General features: G+C 43.0%; 1 protein-coding gene across 2 annotated transcripts; it reads left to right on the top strand.

Annotated features, from left to right (window-relative positions):
• The first annotated feature begins 895 nt into the window (after positions 1-895).
• On the top strand, positions 896-20,827 carry DCTN4 (dynactin subunit 4). 2 transcript variants are annotated; one of them, XM_073355321.2, is made up of 14 exons: positions 896-1,093; positions 3,726-3,796; positions 4,364-4,542; positions 6,284-6,327; positions 8,102-8,209; positions 9,008-9,028; positions 10,023-10,096; positions 10,531-10,643; positions 11,854-11,963; positions 13,268-13,341; positions 14,494-14,548; positions 15,190-15,297; positions 15,773-15,870; positions 16,300-20,827. In XM_073355321.2, the coding sequence occupies exons 1-14, from the start codon at positions 959-961 to the stop codon at positions 16,511-16,513; spliced, it is 1,404 nt and encodes a 467-aa protein (XP_073211422.1). In that variant the 5' UTR covers positions 896-958; the 3' UTR covers positions 16,514-20,827. The 2 variants fall into 2 exon arrangements, with proteins under 2 accessions (XP_073211422.1, XP_073211423.1); XM_073355322.2 differs by lacking the exon at positions 9,008-9,028 and having other exon boundaries at positions 897-1,093.
• Positions 20,828-22,338: the final 1,511 nt, after the last annotated feature.

Raw genomic sequence — 22,338 nt, forward strand, 5'->3', positions numbered from 1 at the left:
GATTTTTCCCAGTGACGTTTAGACCTGGGGACTTTCACACATATGGGCTGTAGGCGTAAATTTGAGTTCAGTTTGACAAAGTGGAAAGGGGCCTTTTTGGCAAAGATTTCAGTGTCTTTTACATAACAGGGCTTTTTTGTGTGTGCACACCAAGGGCTGTGTATCTAGTCCTGGATTTAAGCAGTTATCATTGTGCTCCACGGTTGGACACTTTTGTCTTATTGTCTCTTATGTTTCCTGTCTGTCTGTTGTGGCCACCAACTTACTCATAAGAACGTAAGCTCTTTAAGGCCAGGATCATCTTTCTGTTCTGTTTCAAAGTAACAGCTGTGTTAGTCTGTATTCGCAAAAAGAAAAGGAGTACTTGTGGCACCTTAGAGACTAACCAATTTATTTGAGCATAAGCTTTCGTGAGCTCCTTTTCTTTCTGTTCTGTGTTTGTACAGCGCCTAGCACAATGGGGTCTGCTGGGCGCTACGATAACACAAATACGAGGGTCCAGGTCAGGAACAGAATCCGGCGGAGACGAAGAGCGGGCAGGAACGGGCTCAGACATCTCAGCCGCCAGTCCCCTGACACCCAAGGGAGCTGCCCAAGACGGGCACAGCACCTGCTGGGGTACAGGGCCGGCTTTGCCGCCTGGCCACAATCCCTCCCGGCGGCCTGGCACAGGGCGGGCCCTGCCCCTGCTCGGAGTGGGGGGGGGACTGTGGCTTGGCTGGGGGGTGCCCGGGGCCACCCCATGGCCCCTGTAGACTCATCGCCTGGTGGGGCGCCAGAGAGCCCCCACAGGCCCACGTGGAGAAGGACCACGCCTGCCCCGCCCACACGGGCACGACCCGCTGTGAATCCCCACCACGTGCCTCTCCCCGACCCGGAAGTGGCTGGGTGATCACGTGGGCGCCGCGCGCCGGGATCACGTGACGGGGGCGACGGCGGCTGGGCCCCGGCTCCCAAGATGGCGTCGCTGCTGCAGTCGGAGCGGGTCTCGTACCTGGTGCGCGGCGAAAAGGAGATCCGCGCGCCGCTCTCCCAGCTCTACTTCTGCCGCTACTGCAGCGAACTCCGCTCCCTGGAGTGCGTCTCCCACGAGGTAAGCCCGGCGGCCGGGCCGCCTCCTGCCGCACCGGAGGCCAGCGAGGAGGGCGGCCCCTTGACGCCTATTGGTCACGTCGCCTGCCGCGCAAGCCTTCTAGTTCTTCCTATTGGCTAGCTCGCTACGAGGGGGCGAGACTGAGGTGGCCTTCGAGCCCTCTGCTATTGGCTCAACTGTATGAGCGGGGGCTGGTTCCCACCAGGCTGGCTTCTTGATTGGTTTCTATCGCTGTCTGTCGGCTAGCTTCGTTTTCTGATTGGTTAGTGCAGGCACGGGCGGGGGGGGGGGGTGGCAGCTACTCAGGCCTGTCTGGACTATAGGGAGGTGGCCCAGCTTGGCAGGGGCTCCCCCATGTCCGAGGCAGCTGCCACACTGGGGGAGGGGAGAAGCCCACCTGGCCTCGTGTGGGTTGGCTCCCCTCCCCCCCCCCGTCTCTGTCTTTGAGGGGATAAGCCCCCTCCCTCCAGTGGCCTGGGCAGAGTCTCCCCCACCTCCCGTTATTAGCCAGGGTGCCCACCCCCACCCCATGGCCTGAGCTGTCCAGAAGTTCTCCCGCTCCCCTCCCCTAGCAGGGTCTGGCCTTCCCCTTGGTTGCCTGATATTGCCCCTGCAGCCCAGGGATAACCCCAGGGTGGCTGCTGGCAGGTTGGCACAGCACAGGGACCCACTGCGGTGTAGCCGGGGGAGCGCTGGCCTGGGAGTCCTGACTGCCACTGACTCACTGCATGGCCATGGGCGAGGCCTGCGCTTGGCTGCTTTCCCTCGCTGTAAAGCTGGGAGGAGGTGTGATATTCCCCAAGCTCTCAGAGGGGTGGCGGGGGGTTGGCAGGTATAAAACTCTCCCCAGACAAAGCACTGAATGCGAAGCGCGATAGTGTCCTTTCTCGGCAGACAGTGGCGTGTATTGTCTGTCACAAATAAGCTTGCATGGCCGCTGGGACTTGGTCTGAGTCCAGATTCAGGGTTCAGAGGTAGTGTTTTGTGGATTTAAAAAAAAAAATTGTTTTCATCTAGACTAGCCATTTTCCCTTGTATTTGAAATCAAAGTAGATTTTTGCAGGCAGGAATTTGTTTTTCAGCAATGAAAAGGTTCATTCAAGATCAAGGCCTTTTCACACTTAAAATCTAGATAGTGATCAACTGAGATTATGGATAAATAGGTTACCCTCTGTCCAGAGACTGCTGACACATGAAAATCTATCTTGATCACCATGTTTATATCAAACAAAACACAAGAGAGGTGTTTAAAAGCTTGCACAAGTTATTTCAATTAGTGAGGTATCAATCCCAAGGTTGATAATTTGAGCACTGCAACTTCTTGACAATTATATTCAGAGGTGGATTTAGTAACAAGGTCATAAGAAAACTGCTCTGATCGTGTTTTATGAAACCTAAAACACAAACGGCTTAAGAAGTGAGGGAAATGTTGTTTTCTATGTGCAAATTACGACTTTTTTGAAAAAATTGTTATATTTTGACATGTCCTAACCAAAAGTTGGAAAAATAATCTTAAAATGATATTCTGCCAAAATTCCTGGAGTCAGGCTACTGGTTTGGTTGCCTTCTGAAGTATCTAAAGACTTGTAAAGATGAAATAATCTAATGTAAATAAAACATCTGTTTGTTCAAATGTTTCAGCATTTGTTAACAATGTAAAAGGGCTAGTAAGCTGACTGCATCTCTCATACTGTTTATCTGCAGTGACTGAGCTAGTCACCACATATTAAGACAGGAAAAATCTGTATCTGCAGCCCCAAAACCTGAAGCAGTTTCACAGATCAGTTACCAGTTGTTAATTTCAGCTCTGTCAATAAAAGGCTGTATAAGGAGACATAATATTCCCATTGATTTGTTCTTTAAGATACAAGACAACTATAAAACTTTTGCAAAAAGAAAAGGAGTACTTGTGGCACCTTAGAGACTAACCAATTTATTTGAGCATGAGCTTTCGTGAGCTACAGCTCACGAAAGCTCATGCTAAAATAAATTGGTTAGTCTCTAAGGTGCCACATCCGATGAAGTGAGCTGTAGCTCACGAAAGCTCATGCTCAAATAAATTGGTTAGTCTCTAAGGTGCCACAAGTACTCCTTTTCTTTTTGCGAATACAGACTAACACGGCTGTTACTCTGAAACCTATAAAACTTTCCAGACTATTAATTGCTGACCAATGCAGTTATAAAGCCAAAATAAAGTTAGACACGTGGTGAGCATATATGGAAATAGAGTGGTCATATAGATGGAAAATGATGAAAGGCCAGAGTACTTTATTGACTTAATTATTCAAGTTCAGAAACCGATGGCTGTTATCTTGAGGCTCTTGTAATCTTTAACATATTAGGGCCCAGTTAAACTTGGCCTGTTTCCTAGGTAGTAGCATTTAATCCTTCTCGACAAGATCCTCTTCTGTGGTAAGATACTAAAGAGAAACTCCTTGCCAAGCCAGACTGAAAAATTTCAAACATCAGACATCTATCTTATATCTTCACTGACTTCACATTGCTGTTACGTTCCATAAAACATTTTGAAATCATGCAGCAAGGTGTTTCAGCAGCTGCTGCTGCTGCTATCCTGTCTGGAAATACACGCATCATGAGGGATGAAGTGACTTCTTTGTCTGTTGTTCGCTAGGTGGACTCTCACTATTGTCCCAGTTGCCTGGAAAATATGCCATCAGCTGAAGCTAAGCTGAAGAAGAATAGGTAAAATTGGCTGCTTCTGTACTGCAATGTCTCCTCCTTTAAATCTCTGCTTTTTAAAGCTCCTTACTTTGAGCAATCTTTTCTCCAGCATTAATAATCCCCTGGCCCATTTATGTACTGTTTGGCTCAATCACCATAATGTCTGAGTTTCTCAGTCTCCCTCTCCTGAACTGTTATCCTAAGTTTTCTCACACTTACATTGTGATCCCTTGTGGACAGGGAATGTGTCTCACTGTGAAGTGCTATGTATAATTTTTGGCACTATAATAAATGTTTTGGTCACCTGCCATCACGTTTATATGTTGTAGATAAGCTTTGAAATGACGTTAAATCCCTAGTACTGTTTTTTCAGTGTTACCAGCTCATTCTGTCCACCCTTTAGCTGACTTTATGAAATCCTGTTCCTTCCCCTATTGAATCTATATGAGCACAATGTTTTCTAAAGCTGTTGTGTGAGACCAAAAATGCACATTGTAGTTCTGAGTTTCTGTTCTTTAAGACTCTTATGTAAAACTAAGGTTCTGCCAAGGATGCTTCAAGCTCGTGACTTTCCCTTGTCTTCGACAGGTGTGCTAACTGTTTTGACTGCCCATGCTGCATGCACACACTTTCCACTAGGGCGACAAGCATTCCTGCTCCACTTCCTGATGACCCAGCCAAGACTGCAATGAAGAAAGCATATTACCTGGCCTGTGGATTTTGCCGCTGGACTTCCAGAGATGTGGGTATGGCAGATAAGTCTGTTGGTAAGTAACTCAGTATTAAAGACAGGACAGTGACTAATGTTGGAAGATAACATTTGTTCAGAGATATTAAATAACAAAAATTGCTCCCAAGTCTGTTGTGTATGTAACCCCAGTAAAACTTAACCACAGAGTCTGAGCTGGATACTCCATCCTCTTGGTAAAAAGTGATCTTGCCACTTAGGGAGTCTCTGAATTGAGAAGTATTAAGATTCGTTAGTTAGTTGTACTTCTCAACCTGTTCTACAATAGTGCCACTTGCCCAGTAAAAGATCCAACTGAATTAGGAACTCTTTTTTTCCCCCCTTAATCAGAACAGTTCTCTATATAACAAACTACCATTATTTCAGATTCTTAAGTAGATCAGTTTGATAACACAGATGCATGATGTACTTTATGATAACTCCATCACTTCTGTAAATTGGCACTTCTATTAAGATGACAAAATATGAGTATTTTGAAGTCTTTTTAGGTTCAGTATTTGAATTTAGGTTTTCTCTTCAAGGCATTTTTCAATTTTATATATTAAATCCTTTGCCTAGCAGGGAATATAGTAATTATAGAAGCTGCACAGTCTTACTGGTTAGATTAGACTATTAAGCCACAATCGTGGAGCTGACTTGACACAAGCAGATCTCTGTGGCTGCCCAGAACCCCATGACTATAGTTCAGAATGAGTGCAGAATTGGGACCTTCCGGTGCAAACTCTGAAGGGCAGGGACACTGCGTTTATTTGTTAATTGCCTATACACTTGAGTGTTGCATTTAAAAATATTGGATACCAAAGTGATGGATAGGCTATGTTGAGTTTGTCCTGCAATGGAAGCTTGCTTTTTTTTTTGGTATTTCGTAGTCTTGCCATCTAATAAGAATTTAAGCTCTCTATTTTATATTATATTCCGTAGGGTTTGGCTGTCATGTAACTAAATCATTACCACACTCTTCCTAGTGCATGGGTTTTACTTACTTTGTATCATTTAATTTCCTTGTGTTTCACTTCATAATTAACATACTGTAAATAATTGTTTTAATACTGTGTGATTAGATTAATAGCAGTTTTAATTATGCTGTGAAGGGAGTAAGATCAGCTTATGATTCTTCAGTGACTTTATGTAAACTGGCAGGTGGCATCCAAACCTGGGACTCATTTATGGAATGGTTTTAAAAACTTAATCAACCGTTCTTGTTCACACTGAGACATCGTCGGGGATACTTTGAGTAGAGGTGGAAACTAGTTTACATTAATTCATCTGGAAGGACATTGTGATTCCCAAAGAATTTGACTTTTGAAATGATTGCATCTCCTGTCAACTACATAAGTAGCACTAGTTGGGCCCTTTGCTGTAGATAATGTGATTCTTTACAAGCATATTATTGGTTTAAAATGCTGTATAAAAACTGATCAAGTAAGCTACTTCTCCATGAAGCTTCATGTGAATAGCCTTCCAAATAGAGGAACCTCATGGATCTTTCCAAGACTTCAGCGTGGCGTTTCACATGATCTCTGCTACTGTTGGTGGCAGCCCCTAGTGTGTGGTTTTAGTGTTAAACAAGCATCTTATTACAACAAACAGGCAAGATTTATCATGAAGAAATTGGAAACTTTGCCTACAACTTCTCATCTACAGCCTTGTCATGGAAAACACTAATGTTGAGTCTTAGGAACAGTTGTTCTAGCTGCCCAGAGTATTGAGCATGAGAATCTTCTCCTTCTGAGGACTGTTGTTTTTTTATTTTGTTTCAGCCAGTGGTGGTTGGCAGGAGCCGGAGAATCCACATACACAGAGGGTGAGTGAAGGGGAGAGGTAAAGCTTAAACCTTAGGAGGGTGGCCTAGGACAGAAAGGCTCTGGTCTTACTTTTGGATCAGTGAATTTTTGCATCTCAGTTATTCTTGAGAAAGAAACTGTGGTTACCTGTAGTCATGAGGTCAGCGTCTTGCCCCTGGGAGAATGCCAGATCCTACCACAGGTGTAATATTTTATATAGTGCCTCTTGCACAGAACTTTGGGATCTTTCAGGACAAACTACATTTATACAAACATTGTTGAAATGCCACCAACTGGCACAAAGCATGTGTGGTGAGGGAAATGGTAGGGCCAAACCAATACCCTTAAGAAAAGTGCCATGAATATTTAACATAACATAGATGCAAAACCTGTAGACACATCTCCACTGCTATGATGATCAATACCTCCCCACAACACACCTTTCAAGATGCAGGGGTCCTAAGCATGCCTATCACAGCACATGGTATACCACTTCTAACGCACTAAATGCCCCAGCAACAACTATGTGGGTGAAATGAGACAATTACTATGCTCTCGAGTGAACTCTCTCAGAAAAATAGGACAAAACACCATATCAACTGTGGGTGAACACTTTTCACAAAGTGATCCGTAGCTGACTTCTTAGTCCTCATCTTCAAAGGAAACCTGCATACCAGGTTTCAGAAGATAAGCCTGGGAGCTTAAATTCACAACGTTGCTAGACACTAAATATCCTGGTCTTAATAAAGACACTGGATGTTTGGCTTATTACAACAATCTGTAACCCTCTAACTCCCCTTTTCAGTCCTACAACTGCAGAGATGTTAACGGGCCACTTCACCTTGAATGGTCTATTACAATGTGTGTTAACTACTCATAGTAACCCTCTGTTCCATCTTTTATTTAGCTGTACCTTTCCCAGACCTGAAGAAGTGCTCTGCGTAAGCTCAAACGCTTGTCTTTTACCAAGAGAAGTTGGCCCAATAAAAGACTTTACCTCACCCACCTTATTTCTCTAATGTTCTGGGACCAACAGCTACAACAACACTGCAAACATGAATATTTAATGGCATAGATCAGACATGACTTTGCTTTCTTGGACTTCATCTGAAAGTTCCACACATAGAAACTAAGTTCCAAAGAACTGAAACTACATTGGAAGGATGGCTCTACCTTGGCAGGAACACTTTTATTTTAATTAGCATGCAAACTGTAAAAAAAAAACAAACAAACAAAAAAAAAAACACCACTTCTTGTCTATGTGAACAGAAGCTGTTTCCTGGTCATCCCCTCTTCTAGGCCTGGAGCTCTCCTGGTCCCCAACATAATATATCCTTACTATCCTCATCCTCTATTAAACACAATTGGTCTCTGACAAGGAGATTGCCAATTGTACTTCAACACCAAATTGTTCTCAACTGGCCATGCAGTATTCTCCATGACTTTGGAGAGTGTCATATGTTCCACCCAATAGCCTGAAAAACATCTCAATTACTGTGGTAGCTGGGAAGTGAAAGTTGGGTAATGTGTTATTTTCATGATAGAATTGGTCTTGAGATGAGCCATGGTAGAGGGTGTTGAGGAGCAATGAAACGTCTGCTCCTGTTGCCCATTGTATGGTAAGACTGAGAGACATCTACGCTTCCTCAATGTATTTCCTTCAAAATAAAACCAGTATTGGCAATGGTAGGAAATACTTTATGGGAGGGGAAACTCGACAGATGGATGAATGCCATTGGCCTGTCTGGCATAGTATTTCACGCGGTATATAATTGATCCTTTTTTTCCCTTCAGATTAACAAACTGGTTGAGTATTACCAGCAGCTGGCTCAGAAAGAGAAGATTGAGCGGGACCGTAAGAAGTTGGTGCGACGCCGAAACTACATGCCACTGGCCTTTTCGGTGAGCTGGGACAGTGATGCTCCTAGAGTAGAAACAGTGGAGCACAGGAGCAGGGCTTTTTTACTGCCTCAGTTTTGAAGATTAGATGGATAATAGTGCCTGCCAGAAAAAAGGAAGGAGATCTCTCAAGAAGGATTTGAAGTAAAGAACTTATACTTAGTTATTCAGGCCTATTCGGGGAGGTGGTAGGATCAATAATCTTCCCTCCAAGAATTTCACTAATTCCCAGCCCCCTGCAGCTAATAATCCCTGAAGGATCTCAAAATCTGCGGCACAGATGGTGTGTGAAGGGATCAGCTCAGCTAGCACTGAAATGCAGCCACTTCTTGTGTGAGGACATTGCAGCAGTTCTGCCCCTGTGTAACACTCCACTGTTTTTTAAAGGATAGGAAGAATCTTTATATATTGAAACTATATAGGGGGAGGTTAGACAGATCACAAGTGCCAGGGTTGGAATTTAGCCAGGATACCAGAGTTAATACTTCTCTATACGATTCTGTACAGCTGGTCAGACGTTCATCAGATACTTGCCAACTGTCCTCCTAATGCAGGATTGGCACATACTGGTTATCTGCTAAAAGTCTTAACTGAAGTTGGGTTTAACAATTTATCAGATTCGAATAGTACGTTTATTGTAACTACTAGAGAGAAGCTTACTTCATTTAGCAGAATAAGTCTCTATGCTTGCAGCCTTTTGGTTAACTGTATAACCAGCCTGCTCTGTGCATTTGCTCTTGTCTTATGGCTGCATTTTTTGTCTCCGTTGCTACCTGCTGCTTTTTTGGGGGCTCTTCACAGCAACACACAATACACGTAGTGGTAAGTCTCTTCAGTTTCTGCTAGTGTTAAAGCTCTTGTAGTGCAACTTGAAACCACTCACGTACCAATAGTGTGTCTGAAGTCCAGCCCCGTTTGATTTTTAACATCGTTCTGAGCTTCATTATAAATCTTGTAACTTAATAACATAGGGTTTCTTTTTTTTTGGCCCTCAGACACATAACATGTTTGAAAAAGAGCACTTTCCGACGCATTGACTAAGACACGGTCCCTGCATAGACTAACATGGATGCCCAGTATGGGTGTCAATAATAATCTTCCTACCAATCAGCCCAACCCATCAGATGAAAACCTGTCATTTAGCTCCAGGTGAAGCAAATTTTTGCCTAATAGGATGAGCCTTGCAGCAGTCCCTTGAAGGTCTGAGAAGTCAGGTTCTTTAGGTCTCACAGCAGCAGGTCCTCTACCTTTAGTATCCTATCTCCAGCTGAGATCTAGTAAGTCAGTGAGTACGTCAGCTGTCCTTGCCCATTATGGTCATGCCTAGAGGTGGGTAGACTTAGGTAGCCAGGTCCCATGCCATTTAGAACTTTAATCTGTATTCCACTTTCTCCATCCACTTCTGATGGCAGTGCAGAGTGGTTCAGTCTGTAATATGCTCACACGTACCCACTTCTTTAAGGCAGGTGAGCTACTGCATTCTGCGCTAACTATAACTGAGTTGCCTTCAAGAGTACAACTCAGTTCAGCACATTGTAGTTGTTCAGCCTGGTGGTTAAAGTAAAGAATTAAAGCTTGACAAATCTTTGACAGTATACTTCTGCCCCTCCCAGCCCACAAGGTTTTATATATTTTTACCAACAAGATTTGCAAAGAAAAGTTGCAAATTATTGAGCAGAGAAGAAACTCTTCCAGTTTGCTTTCATTTGCTTGGCACCCTATGCTTGTCATGCTGTTGCAGGCTCAAGTTTGCTGTAGGCCTGTGTCCTGACAGACGGCAGATCTGGATTTGGTGGTATTGTTTTCTTCCTTGTAGGACAAATACGGCCTTGGAACCAGACTCCAGCGTCAGAGGCCTGGGGTGTCCATCAGTGCTCTTTCCGGACTCTCGTGAGTTTTCAGGGTTTGGTACTTTGTCGGGAGGGATGAAAGGGATAAGCAGGAAAATAAAGATCTAAATTGAGAGAGATGGGTAAGTTATTTGATATTATTGGAAAAGGGCATCACCTCTAGAGTAGGTGGAGAGATGGGATCATGTAAAATGCCAGGACAGAGGGAGTGAGTTCACTCTCAATCTCCATGCTGTCACTAATCCTGTAATTTACCCTGCTGTTCCTAGATATTGCAGAGATCTCTTAATAGAAGTTAATGAAAGTCAGTTACTTCTTACAGTGGTATGAGTTAAGAGGGAATCTCAGCCTTAATGCTGTTTTTTTTTTGTTTTGAGTGTAATCTGACACTTTATTATGGTATAACATTTTCAGTCATTAAAGGTGTACCGTGTTTAATGACTCCCTAATTTGTCTTTACTTTTTTTGCTTCAGCCTGAAAGAAGGAGAGGACCTGAGGGAGATAAAGATTGAGCCCGCTGATGCTGTAGAAGAAGTGGAACCTCTGCCTGAGGATTATTACACAAGACCAATAAATCTAACAGAGGGTAATGGCTTAACATTCCATTTTGTTTCTTGTGCTACTGCTTACCAGCTAACCATCGAGAAGAGCCTACTCTTTGTCCTCATTAAATTATCCTCCGGGGTTTTTAATGTTTGCATGATTTTATTCATTGTATTGCTTGAGATGGTGCAGTGATGCAACTTAGTAAAGAATTATGAAATCTTTGGCTTTTTAAATTACAGCATTAATTGCTTGAGGTCAGACTTCATTGTCTAATAAGAAAAGTTGAAGTGAGAGTCTGAAAAGTCTGGACTGTCCTGTTGCATTCTTGGGATTGCATTTTGTTAATGACTTTATTTGCTTTGGAAAACTGGCAGCATTTGGAGGAGGAAAAGAGCAGCCGTCCTTGTTAGTAATGACAGGAAATGAGGGAAATAGCTGTGCTGATAGGGAGTGGACTTGTACGCTAAGCTTTATAATAACAATTGTGCATTACTTTGGCATAAGTTTAAAATAGTTTTACACTCTCTTTGATTATTTAGCTGGATTTTTCCTCCATTGGCAAGTCTTTGTAAATTGGCTGAGGAACTGTGGGAGCGAATAGTATAAAATATGAAGTTCAAACAATCATCTAGATTTTCTATTTTGAGTACGCCATTGTGCTACTTACGCTCTGTGCCAAATGTCCACCCTCTCCTTTCAAATCCACAAAAGCAAATGTGTAAGAAATCTGCACTGCTTTAGGAATACACCTTTTGGGTAATCTGGTGCATGAGTCTGAACTGGGCAAACTCCCTGGATCAGAGACTATTTCTGTCTTGTACAGTGCACTGCTCAACTGATTTGATAATGAAAACAGCAAAGAAAATTGTATTTTTCCATGGGGGAGTAAAATTTTTCAAGGCTGCGATCAAGTGCTATTTCCTATTCATGCCTAATAAATTTTGAATGGTCATGAAGTCTCTTTAAAAGTCTGGTCCCCAGTTTTATGGCTGGCTGTCATTGTTACCATACCTATGTCTACAGTGCCTGGGCCTTGCTCCTTCTTTGTATAGCTGGCTTGTCTTTGTGTCCATGCACTACTAGAAATCTTAATTTTTTTGATCAGGGCAATTACTGAATTACTGGAGCAGTGATGTATATAGTTCCTTAAATGTAGCAAGAGTATACCGTAATCTCAAACACACCGCATGATTTTAAGCTACTCTAGTTGAGAATTAAATTTGGATTTTTGTTTTCAAATATGTGCCCAGTGACTACCCTGCACCAACGTCTCCTGCAGCCTGACTTCCAGCCAATATGTGCTTCCCAGCTCTACCCGCGCCATAAGCACCTTCTGATCAAACGCTCACTGCGCTGTCGGGTAGGTAACCGGATACATAGAGCAGCTTTTCCCTCGGCTTTGGAATCCTAAACTGTGGGGACCCACCTAGAAAACTAACTTGCAACTGCATTTTGTCTCTGAAAGTTCCAGCCTACAGTAATGCTACAGGGTCATGAAATAAGTAAACTTCTAACAACCAGCTCGATATGGGCCTGTTGAAGCATAATAAGCCCACTAAACCTGTAGGGCAGGGTGAGGCCCATGGTTGGAGACTAAGGGCCAGATTTTGAAAGTGTTTAGGTGCCTAAAGAAGCAGATAGGCACCTAACTCCCAGTGACGACTTGCTTAGGCATGTCTGAAAATCCCACTAGGCACCTGTTTGCATCTTTATGGACTTAAATACCTTTGAAAATCTGGACTTAAATGCCTTAACTAGCTCTGAGATGGGAGTACCTTATATAGTTGGTATTATAAAATGGCCTTTTGTTTAAAAAAACAGAAACCAAACCTAGTCAGTGAACATGGAAAGTCGGTTACCAGTGATATGACCCAATGCAGAATACGGATTCCCTTTGACATTTCAGTGTCCCAACAGAAAATCAGAGGACTGAACACAGGCATAGAAGCCAGGAAGTCTTGAATTCATATCCTGGTTCTGATGATTCACTGTATGATCATAGAATATTAGGGTTGGAAGGGACCTCAGGAGGTCATCTAGTCCAACCCCCTGCTCAAAGCAGGACCAATCCCCAATTTTTGCCCCATATCCCTAAATGGCCCCCCCCAAGGATTGAACTCACAACCCTGGGTTTAGCAAGCCAAAGCTCAAACCACTGAGCTATGGGGCAACACGTCTGTTTTCCATCTAGCAAAGGGGGATAATCTTTATCTAACTTCCAGAAGAGCTGAGGATTAATTAGTTAATATTTTAAAGTATTTTGAAGATGTTAAATGAGATTTAAGTGCTACATATTATGAGCAACAAATAAGAATACAATTTAATTTCATCTGAAGGAAAGGGTTGTAGTAACTCTGGTTTAGTGCAGATTTGTGATGATTGTAGTCCTGCATTATGTAGTTGCTTGTCCATTTGTTTTTTGAAAATGGGGAGAGACTCAAAATTCTTAAGTTTTCAAGATAGTACTGGAACTGGAAATTTTCAATTTATCAGAATTTTGACCAAATGCCGAGACCAAATTCAGGACGATTTGTGTGTACTAGGCTGACAAAATTAGTAAATAGAACATCCAAACTATGATACTTGCAGTTCCTATTGTTTATTGTGTGGCTGTACACAATGTGTGCTTTGGTGATGTTTAAAATATCTTTTCATCTCTTTTAGAAATGTGAACATAATCTGAGTAAACCAGAATTCAATCCAACATCCATTAAATTCAAAATCCAACTGGTTGCTGTGTGAGTATGCTGGGAATGGAGGAGGGAGCAGTATCTTGTTGTGTATTAATATCTAGTTAAAACCCTACTTTACTTTTTTTTTTTTTCCTCCTAGCAGTGGTCTTGATGTCAAAAATTCAGGAATAACGGGGGTGTAAAAAATAACATGGTAACAGAAACTAGTTGCGGACACATAGGAGCTCATGCAATGTTTCCTTAAGTAACCCAAGAAATTGTTTTTAATATATCTAGCAGAATGTGGTATGCAGTAGTGGAGAGAGTGTTGCCAAGGATTAAGTAGATCTACAAGCACCAGCTATGAAAAACTGTAGGCTTTTCATTTAAAACTTAAGCAAAAATGATGATCTTTGATCCTTCAGCATTGAGATGTCGTTCTAGGTGGCATCATGCAAATGAGCACAAAAGCTATCCTAGCATAAACAGGTTTCAAGTAGAATCCATTGCTTTCAGGGACAATTACAGCATACTTGTGTTTTTTAAAATTACCCAGAGGATACATATTATGAGGTTATTCTCAATGCAGTATTACTAGGAGCTCTTTTGGCACTCTGCTGTACAGTATCTCTTTAAAGCAGGTGATTTTAATGTCTGTTAATAATTCCCTTTAAAACTTTCTAGAACAATGTTACATTAGTTCTTTGAAATTCCACTTTCCCACTTTAGTCAAAAAGTAAAATGAAATTCACTAAATTTGAAGGTTTCAGAGTAACAGCCATGTTAGTCTGTATTCGCAAAAAGAAAAGGAGTACTTGTGGCATCTTAGAGACTAACCAATTTATTTGAGCATAAGCTTTCGTGAGCTACAGCTCACTTCATCGGATGCATTGAGCTGTAGCTCACGAAAGCTTATGCTCAAATAAATTGGTTAGTCTCTAAGGTGCCACAAGTCCTCCTTTTCTTTTTACTAAGTATGAACAATCTGAAAAAGGCACTATCTCTTGCTTAAAAAAAAATAAGGTTGTAGTTAAGAGTTATTTACAGAGCACTGGATTTGTCTGTTGTGTATGATCCTTTTGATTGAAATGTATCTTTTTAAACAAACTAAAGCATACACTCTAAACAAGTCAGATGTGTATCTTTGACTGTGTTGGTGGACTCTTGACAGGCAGAGTACTGGCAAAAGCAGACTCATGTTATATCTTTCATTTGTAGCAACTACATCCCAGAGGTGAGGATCATGTCCATTCCCAACCTGCGCTACATGAAGGTCAGTGCTTCTCTTTTCTTGTCCTCTTAGGGTGGAAAGGAGAGTGTGAATGGTGGATCCACAATATTTTAAAAAGGTACTCTGGCATGATGAGGGACTAGGTTTGTGATGGCATTAGCTTCATGTAACATATATCTAAATGGAATGGAGTTAAACAGCAACTACTGCAGTTCCGAGAAGGTACCATAACTAAGGGATGGCAAGATCTACCAGTGGTGTGCCTTATCTTGGTCTGGGATGAGGTGGGTAAGAAATATTTTCACTTTGAATGAATGGACTTAAGTATAGTATGATACTGGTGAATGTCTCAGATGTACCAGTATGTCGGGAATGAGAGCTAATTGAGTTGGGAGGCAGAGTAAATTCCTAGCATACTTTTTCACTCTATAAAAGTGTAATCGTGAGATGGAAGTGCCCTTCATAAGTGTAACATGGCATAGCATCCTTCTTCTGAATACCTACATCCCATAAGGCGGATGGATGGTATACATCAGCAGAGTATTCTGTAGATCTTCAGGGAGTTAATGTGACATAGTTTTGAAGGCAACATTAGCCATCCTGAGGTCAACTCTAAGGGTGAAAGCTGCTTTTTCGGTGTAATTGGTTCCTAAACTGTACACCCTACCTATGTATCTCACCAGGAGAGCCAAGTTCTTCTGACTCTGACCAATCCAGTGGAAAACCTCACCCATGTCACACTGATTGAGTGTGAGGAGGGAGACCCTGATGACATCAACAGTACTGCTAAGGTATTGCACCTTCTTGCTATACAATCTCCAAATGCAGAGACCTATTCCAGTGCACTGTGCTTTCATGTGGGCTGGGCTGAGCAGCACCCAACTTCTCATAAGCTACAGGAGGATTCATGTACATCAGTCTCAGCCATGTGTCACGCTCCTTATGTGGGAGGTTTAAACCTTAAACCTGGTGCATTAATATCACCATTGTACAATTTGAGAACAGTTGTAAATCACCTTCAACAGGTTTATTATCAGCATCCATAACTCAGAACATGTAACTTTCTAATCTAAGGGGAAAGTGTGATAGAGACCATTTGATAAGGAGGAAACAGAAATGGTGGAGGAAAACCAGAAGACTCTCTTCTTCTCCCTCTATGGTGCCCCCTGGCTTGACTAGCCGTCACCAGGGAGTGCCTACTCTGATGCTAGATATGCAGATGTTGGGATGTGTTTCAGCACTGCCCTTCTCCATATGGTTTTGCAGGTGGTTGTTCCTCCCAAGGAGCTCATCCTAGCTGGCAAAGATGCTGCAGCAGAATATGATGAGTTGGCAGAACCTCAGGATTTTCAAGATGACCCTGAGTGAGTTTTCCATCTTTCGTGTGTGGGGGATAACTTGGCATGTGGTACTTGGTTATATTCAGCAACTTCCTCTTCTGTTACTCTTCCTCAGCACATAGGCTTTTGTCAAGCTTGAGCAATGTAGAAGTTCTTTTTTTTTTTTTCAGTGTACGGTACGGATTGTTCAGAAAACATTCACTTCTATATAGGTTGTGCATTGCAAGCTGACATGGCAGATTGAAAGCAGCTGTTCCAGCTGTCTGTTCTCTGGAGAATCATGCTAGCTTTTCAAGCAGAGTTTACAACCACTAGTAATACCTGAAAAATTGCATAGTTACTAGTTGGCATTAGAATAACTCAAAGATCTGTCCAGAGATATTGTATCAGTCCCATAAAGAGAGAAGCTGCTTGAGACTTGGCTGATCTAATACTCTGCTTCTTATTTTGCAGCATTGTAGCCTTCAGAAAGGCCAACAAGGTGGGAGTTTTCATCAAGGTCACTCCACAGAAAGAAGAGGGCGAAGTGACCGTGAGCTTTAAAATGAAGCATGAGTTTAAAAATCTGGCCGCTCCAATCCGCCCCAGTGAGGAAGGCGATCAGAGTTCTGAGGTCATCTGGCTCACTCATCATGTGGAGCTCAGCCTTGGCCCACTGCTCCCATAATGGCTTCCAACAGCTGGATCCATAAAGGTGGCCACGGGATAGACTCTTTTGCCATGACAGAATGCATCCTGTTGAAATTGTTTGTGAAACCTCCTTTGTAATGTGTACACACACCACAAATTCCAGCCAAGAAATGAGGAGGAGGTTGCACGAGTCGGGGGAGCTGGAGGGGAAGGTAACTCTGTTGTTGGATGATTTGTTCTGTAATGCCCACTATGTGAATCTGTGGCTTTCTCACAACACCACATGCTTGTTTAACTTACAGCACAAAGAAGGCCCTCTCTAGACCTTATCCCTTGCTGAAGTCACATTAGCATTACCAACAAAAAACCCCAAACCCTTACGCTGGCTTTCCTCTTCTCCACATCAGTCCCATGAAGCCAATATTTAAATACTCAACAAAACAAATCCTTTCTCTGGTAGAGCCTGGTGTTCATGAGCAAACATGCCAGGGCTGTGGCCCTGTCTCTTCAGTTACAATAACCATCTGTTGCAGCAGCATGATACCCTCTTACTTGCTTTCCATCCCCTATTAGAATCTCATTAGTTTAAAATTTTCTTTAGCCCATGTACTCAAAGGTGTAACTGGTTTTTACTCCCCCTTTATGAAAAAGAACGCTTTGCTCTGTACAGCTTGTTTGGGAGGCAATGGATCTTAAGAATGTATTTGCTTCTAGTGTTGAAATATGGTCTCCTGTAGCTCTTGTGGGCTTGGCTTATAATTTATATCATTTTAAGCCTTTTTTGTGGGAAAGTGTAGGTTATTATGCATGGTACTGTAGGACTTGGGAGGACCAATAATAGGTCACTGAAGTGAACATGCTGCTGCTTCAGTTTTTATTGAGGCTAGGACACTACTGAGTGCAATTTTTGCATTCCATAAATTATTTTTAGTGAATGGTGAAATCAACCAAAGAATATGACCGCTCAGATTATTTCAATACACACACAGCCTTTAAGGGTTCAGGAGTGTGCTCAGTGTGTTTACTAGTGACTTGGGGGGGGAAGTTGTGGGCTCCTTGAGCAGAAAAAACTTAAAGGCTTATCTTAACCCTCCGCACTTCAGGAGTATATACCATGCCATGCCATAACATAAGCATAACTTACGTGCTACCATAAGGCTTATTTTGGCCATAAGTCAGATCTAAAACCAGTTACAAACAGCATGTCCATGACTCTGATTGTAACATGCCACCACTACCACTAACTACCGTATTATAGTGCAACCAGTGCAGGATTTCTCTTCCTACAAAGATTTTTTTCAGTTGCTCTTGGTTAAAAGCGGTGACTTTTGTGAAACATCTCCCTGAATGAACAGTAAATGCAGACTACAAAAATCTTTATCTTGGGGCTTTGACATGCAACCTGAAGATAACCAAGTGGCCTTCAAGCCCTTCCAGATATGCTCTGTTTAGTTAAATAAGGAACTTGTGTACTGTATATGACTCTGCTGTTCTGTAATGTAAGATGTGTGGCATCTGGGAAAGGAGTAAAATGCATAGTTTTATCTTAGTCAAATATTAATATAATGAATGGATTGGGTTATCATGGCATACAGGAAGTTCTACCCTTTTTATGTCCAGAGGGAGTCAAATTGATCTGTATCCTGTTTGACAGCCTTTGGGAAGGAGCTGCACCTTATCTGCTCATTTGTGTAATGGATATCACAGCAGAGAGGGGCTTAATGTTTACAAATTTGCGTAGATGATACACAGATGTACAGCATGAGTTTAAGTGTAGCCAGTATTTATTCATAAATGTATAGTGTTAATAAGTGTCTGCTACTGTCTTATGTAACCAAGTAACACTTAAGCTTTGAGTTTTCTTCAGTAGCCAAAGTAACTGGCAAACTATCAACACTATCTATCAAAAACCATCTTTTCCAAACTAGCTTTTGGCTGGCTGCCTGGCTGGCTATTTTCAAACTGGTTAATTCACCACTTGTAGCTGAGTTTAGAGCTGGGCTGTCGCTCTACCGAACTACACAAGAAAGGTTCTTTAGCACCTAGTTATTGTTTTACAAAAATCAGATGTACTCTGGTGCTCTGAATTGCTACCTTGAAAAGTAAAGGGCACATTGGCTTTGAATGGCTTAACTAGTCCAGAGAATTTCTTTTCCCTTCAAAGCTTATAGGAGATAGGAGTAACTTTAGCTGTTTTCTGTGCATATTTGTGCAAAACATCTCACTTGTTCCAGTCGAGAACAATGGCAGCACTCTGCCTTTACCAATGTTAACTCCATTAATGACAGATTATTGTTGCTTTATAGCTTAATTTATGTGGTGAACTTAAAATAAATAAAGCAGACAAAGCTGGCTTTTTTTATCTTGTGCAATAATAGTACTTAAAGTGCAGTAAAATATTAATGCTCAATGTGCATATGAGGTAGGGATCATTCCATTAATCAGTTACATTAGGGCTAAATTTCAGCCAGAGTTGAGTGACTTCTCTAAGACTGTAAAAGTGTCACCGGAAGAGCTGGAATCAAGAGCTCCTGATTGGAAATCCCATCCTTGCTACCGGATTATGCTGTCACTCAGCTGTTTGTAATGGACTTCAGTATTTTTTTCACATGAACTATTCCCAAACCAGTTTAAAATAGTGACATTGTAAACATGTAATTGCACTTCTGCCACTCCCTATCTTCATCTCTACACTATCCAAGAAGTATAAATCTCTCACACAGGTGGGTAATATCTGAAATCCTGTATTTTAGCAATTTAGCCCTTAAGTTTAGCTATGGACTCAAAATAGGACTTCACAGATGACCAGCTGTATTGGGTTTAAAATTTTCTCAGCTTTAAGAGAGAGCTGGCCATGTACACTCTGTATAACTGACTGCAGGAGGATACCAGCACAAGGTACCTCTAGTTCTTTCATTCTATCAAAACAAGAATATAAAAGATCATTTAGAAACAAGTTTGTGATGGATAGGAGCACAGACTTAAGATGTTTTAGGGTTCCTTAACTCTCCATTTCCATAATTTCAACTGTTTGAATCTTTCAAAGTTTTGCCTTTATTTAAAATTTCCAAGCTCTCAATAAAATTTTATTAAAACTAACAATACCAAGGTATGTTCTTTAAACTGATATGCAGCTTCTACTTTAGCTCCAGTTTATTGAAGATTTTGGCTGGAAATACTTTTTGATTTTGGTTGTAATTATGAGGGGAAAATTGAGGTTATCCCACTTCATTCTTGAACGTAACAAAATAAGAATGTCCATACTGCGTCAGGCCACTGGTCACCTAGCCCACTAGCCTGTCTTCTGACAGAGGCTGGTGCCAGATGCTTCAGAAGGAATTAACAGGACAGGGCAATTATCAAGTGATCCATCCCGTGTTGTCCAGTCCCAGTATCTTGCAGTCCAAAGCTTAGGGACATCAGAGCATATGGTTGCATCCTTGACCATCTTAAGTCAATCAGTGGCTGTTAGCTATCTTCCATGAACTTCTCTAATTCTTTTTTGAACTCAGTTATACTTTTGGCATTTACAACATCCCCTGGCAATGAGTTCCACAGATTGATTGTATGCTGTTTGAATAAGTACTTATGTTTGTTTTAAACCTGCTGCTTATTAATTTCATTGGATTGCCCCTGGTTCTTGTGCTATGTGAAGGGATAAATAACACTTCCTTACTCTCTTTCTCCACATCATTCATGGTTTTGTAGACCTGTATCATATTCCCCGCTACACACACACACACTCCTCTCTTTTCCAAGCTGAATAGTCCCAGTGGGGGGTTTCAAAGAACTACAGTGACTCCAAGATCTTTCTTGAGTGATAACAGTGAATTTAGACTCCATTATTTTGTATGTGTAGCTGGCATTGTTTTCCAATGTGCATTATTTTGCATTTATCAACACTGAATGTCGTCTGCTATTTTGTTGTACAGTTGCTCAGTTTTGAGAGATCCCTTTGTAATGCTTTGCAGTCTGCTTTGCACTTAACTCTTGAGTAATTTTGTATCTTCTGCAACCTTTGTCATATCACTGTTTACCCCCTTTTCCAGATTATTTATTAATGTGTTAAACAGCACTGGTCCCCATACAACTCCCTGAGGGGGGGTGGGAGGGGCTCTGCTATTTACCTCTCTCCATTCTGAAAACTGACCATTTATTCCTACCCTTTATTTCCTGTCTTTTAACCAGTTACAGATCTATGAGAGGATCTTCCCTCTTATCCTATGACTGCTTATTATGCTTAAGACCCTTTGATGAGGTACCTTGTCAAAAGCTTTTCTTGGGTTCCCTTATAAATGTATATTACACCTTAATGGATAGCAGTACATCTGATAAACTTTATTCAAACTTACATGTTCAGATTTCTTAATTTGCTTAAACAGTCCATTTACAATCCTACCTTGATCACAGCCTTCAGTAAGTATGTGGTAGCACAATGACTCCTTTAAAGTCCTTTAACTCATCTGCTTCTGCAAAAGGTTTTGATGCATCTGACTGTGGTTTGAATGCCATAGACAAGAGTGCTGTAAAGCAGAAAAAAGTCCTTGTGGTGGTTTCTAAGATTCACAAAAAACTATCTGTGGCTTATAATATCAACTGGACTCCCAGCAGAACTAAAAGTGCTGTAAACAATATGGCAACTGTTGAACCTGCATTTGAGCACAGGAGAGATTGTGGTTCTTGGCACCAGTGTGTCCAGCCCAAGAGCAAAGGTTTTTCACAATGGCTAGAACTTCTAGTCTGTTTATGGATCACAACTGTTACTGGATAAAAAAACCTATCCCCCCACAATGAAATTAATGGACCCTTGAAAACAGAGGCCCTACACCCACAGTGCTAATGCTAGCATGGTGTCTAGCAGTTCTAGAGTGGTATTTGACAGCATCAGATGAAGAGTTATCACACACACAAACCACACTGCATCCCCATCATGCAGCGCAGGAAGGGCTGGTGCTAATGGCTCTGCTAACAGACCAGGTCCATTCGTGGACACCACAGGTCTCAGAGCAGAGAAGGGCAGAGCTCATGCTGTGCTCCAGGGCGTGTGGCAGTGTCCTCGTCATCCTAGATTTCGCCAGGAGTCTTTTTCCATAATAAAGGGGGAAGCCTCCCCGGGGGGCGTTTCCCCCACCCAGCCCCAGGGCGGGATTCTCTCATCCCATCCCGGGAGGGGGGGGCGTTTCCCCCACCCAGCCCCAGGGCGGGATTCTCTCACCCCCTCCCCGAAGGGGGGGGCGTTTCCCCCACTAAAGGGCGGGATTCTCTCACCCCCTCCCCGAGGGGGGGCGTTTCCCCCACTAAAGGGCGGGATTCTCTCACCCCCTCCCCGAAGGGGGGGGCGTTTCCCCCACTAAAGGGCGGGATTCTCTCACCCCCTCCCCGGGGGGGGGCGTTTCCCCCACCCACCCCCAGGTCGAGATTCTCACCCCCCTCCCCGGGGGGGCCGTTTCCCCCACCCAGCCCCAGGGCGGGATTCTCTCACCCCCTCCCCGAAGGGGGGGGCGTTTCCCCCACTAAAGGGCGGGATTCTCTCACCCCCTCCCCGGGGGGGCCGTTTCCCCCACCCAGCCCCAGGGCGGGATTCTCTCACCCCCTCCCCGAAGGGGGGGGGCGTTTCCCCCACTAAAGGGCGGGATTCTCTCACCCCCTCCCCGAGGGGGGGCGTTTCCCCCAGGGCGGGATTCTCTCACCCCCTCCCCGGGGGGGGCGTTTCCCCCACCCAGCCCCAGGGCGGGATTCTCTCACCCCCTCCCCGAAAGGGGGGGGCGTTTCCCCCACTAAAGGGCGGGATTCTCTCACCTCCTCCCCGGGGGGGCCGTTTTCCCCACCGGGCGAGATTCTCACCCCCCCTCCCCCCGGAAA

Source organism: Lepidochelys kempii, chromosome 8, assembly GCF_965140285.1.
Source record: "Lepidochelys kempii isolate rLepKem1 chromosome 8, rLepKem1.hap1, whole genome shotgun sequence".
Classification (NCBI taxonomy): domain Eukaryota; kingdom Metazoa; phylum Chordata; order Testudines; family Cheloniidae; genus Lepidochelys; species Lepidochelys kempii.

What these genes read in the sequence shown, in the direction of transcription:
- DCTN4 (XM_073355321.2), top strand. Translation starts at nt 959, where the DNA reads ATGGCGTCGCTGCTGCAGTCGGAGCGGGTCTCGTACCTGGTGCGCGGC. An exon ending in TATGGCAGATAAGTCTGTTG is followed by an intron (nt 4,543 to 6,283) that starts GTAAGTAACTCA and finishes ATTTTGTTTCAG; the next exon opens with CCAGTGGTGGTTGGCAGGAG. An exon ending in AGAATCCACATACACAGAGG is followed by an intron (nt 6,328 to 8,101) that starts GTGAGTGAAGGG and finishes TTTTCCCTTCAG; the next exon opens with ATTAACAAACTGGTTGAGTA.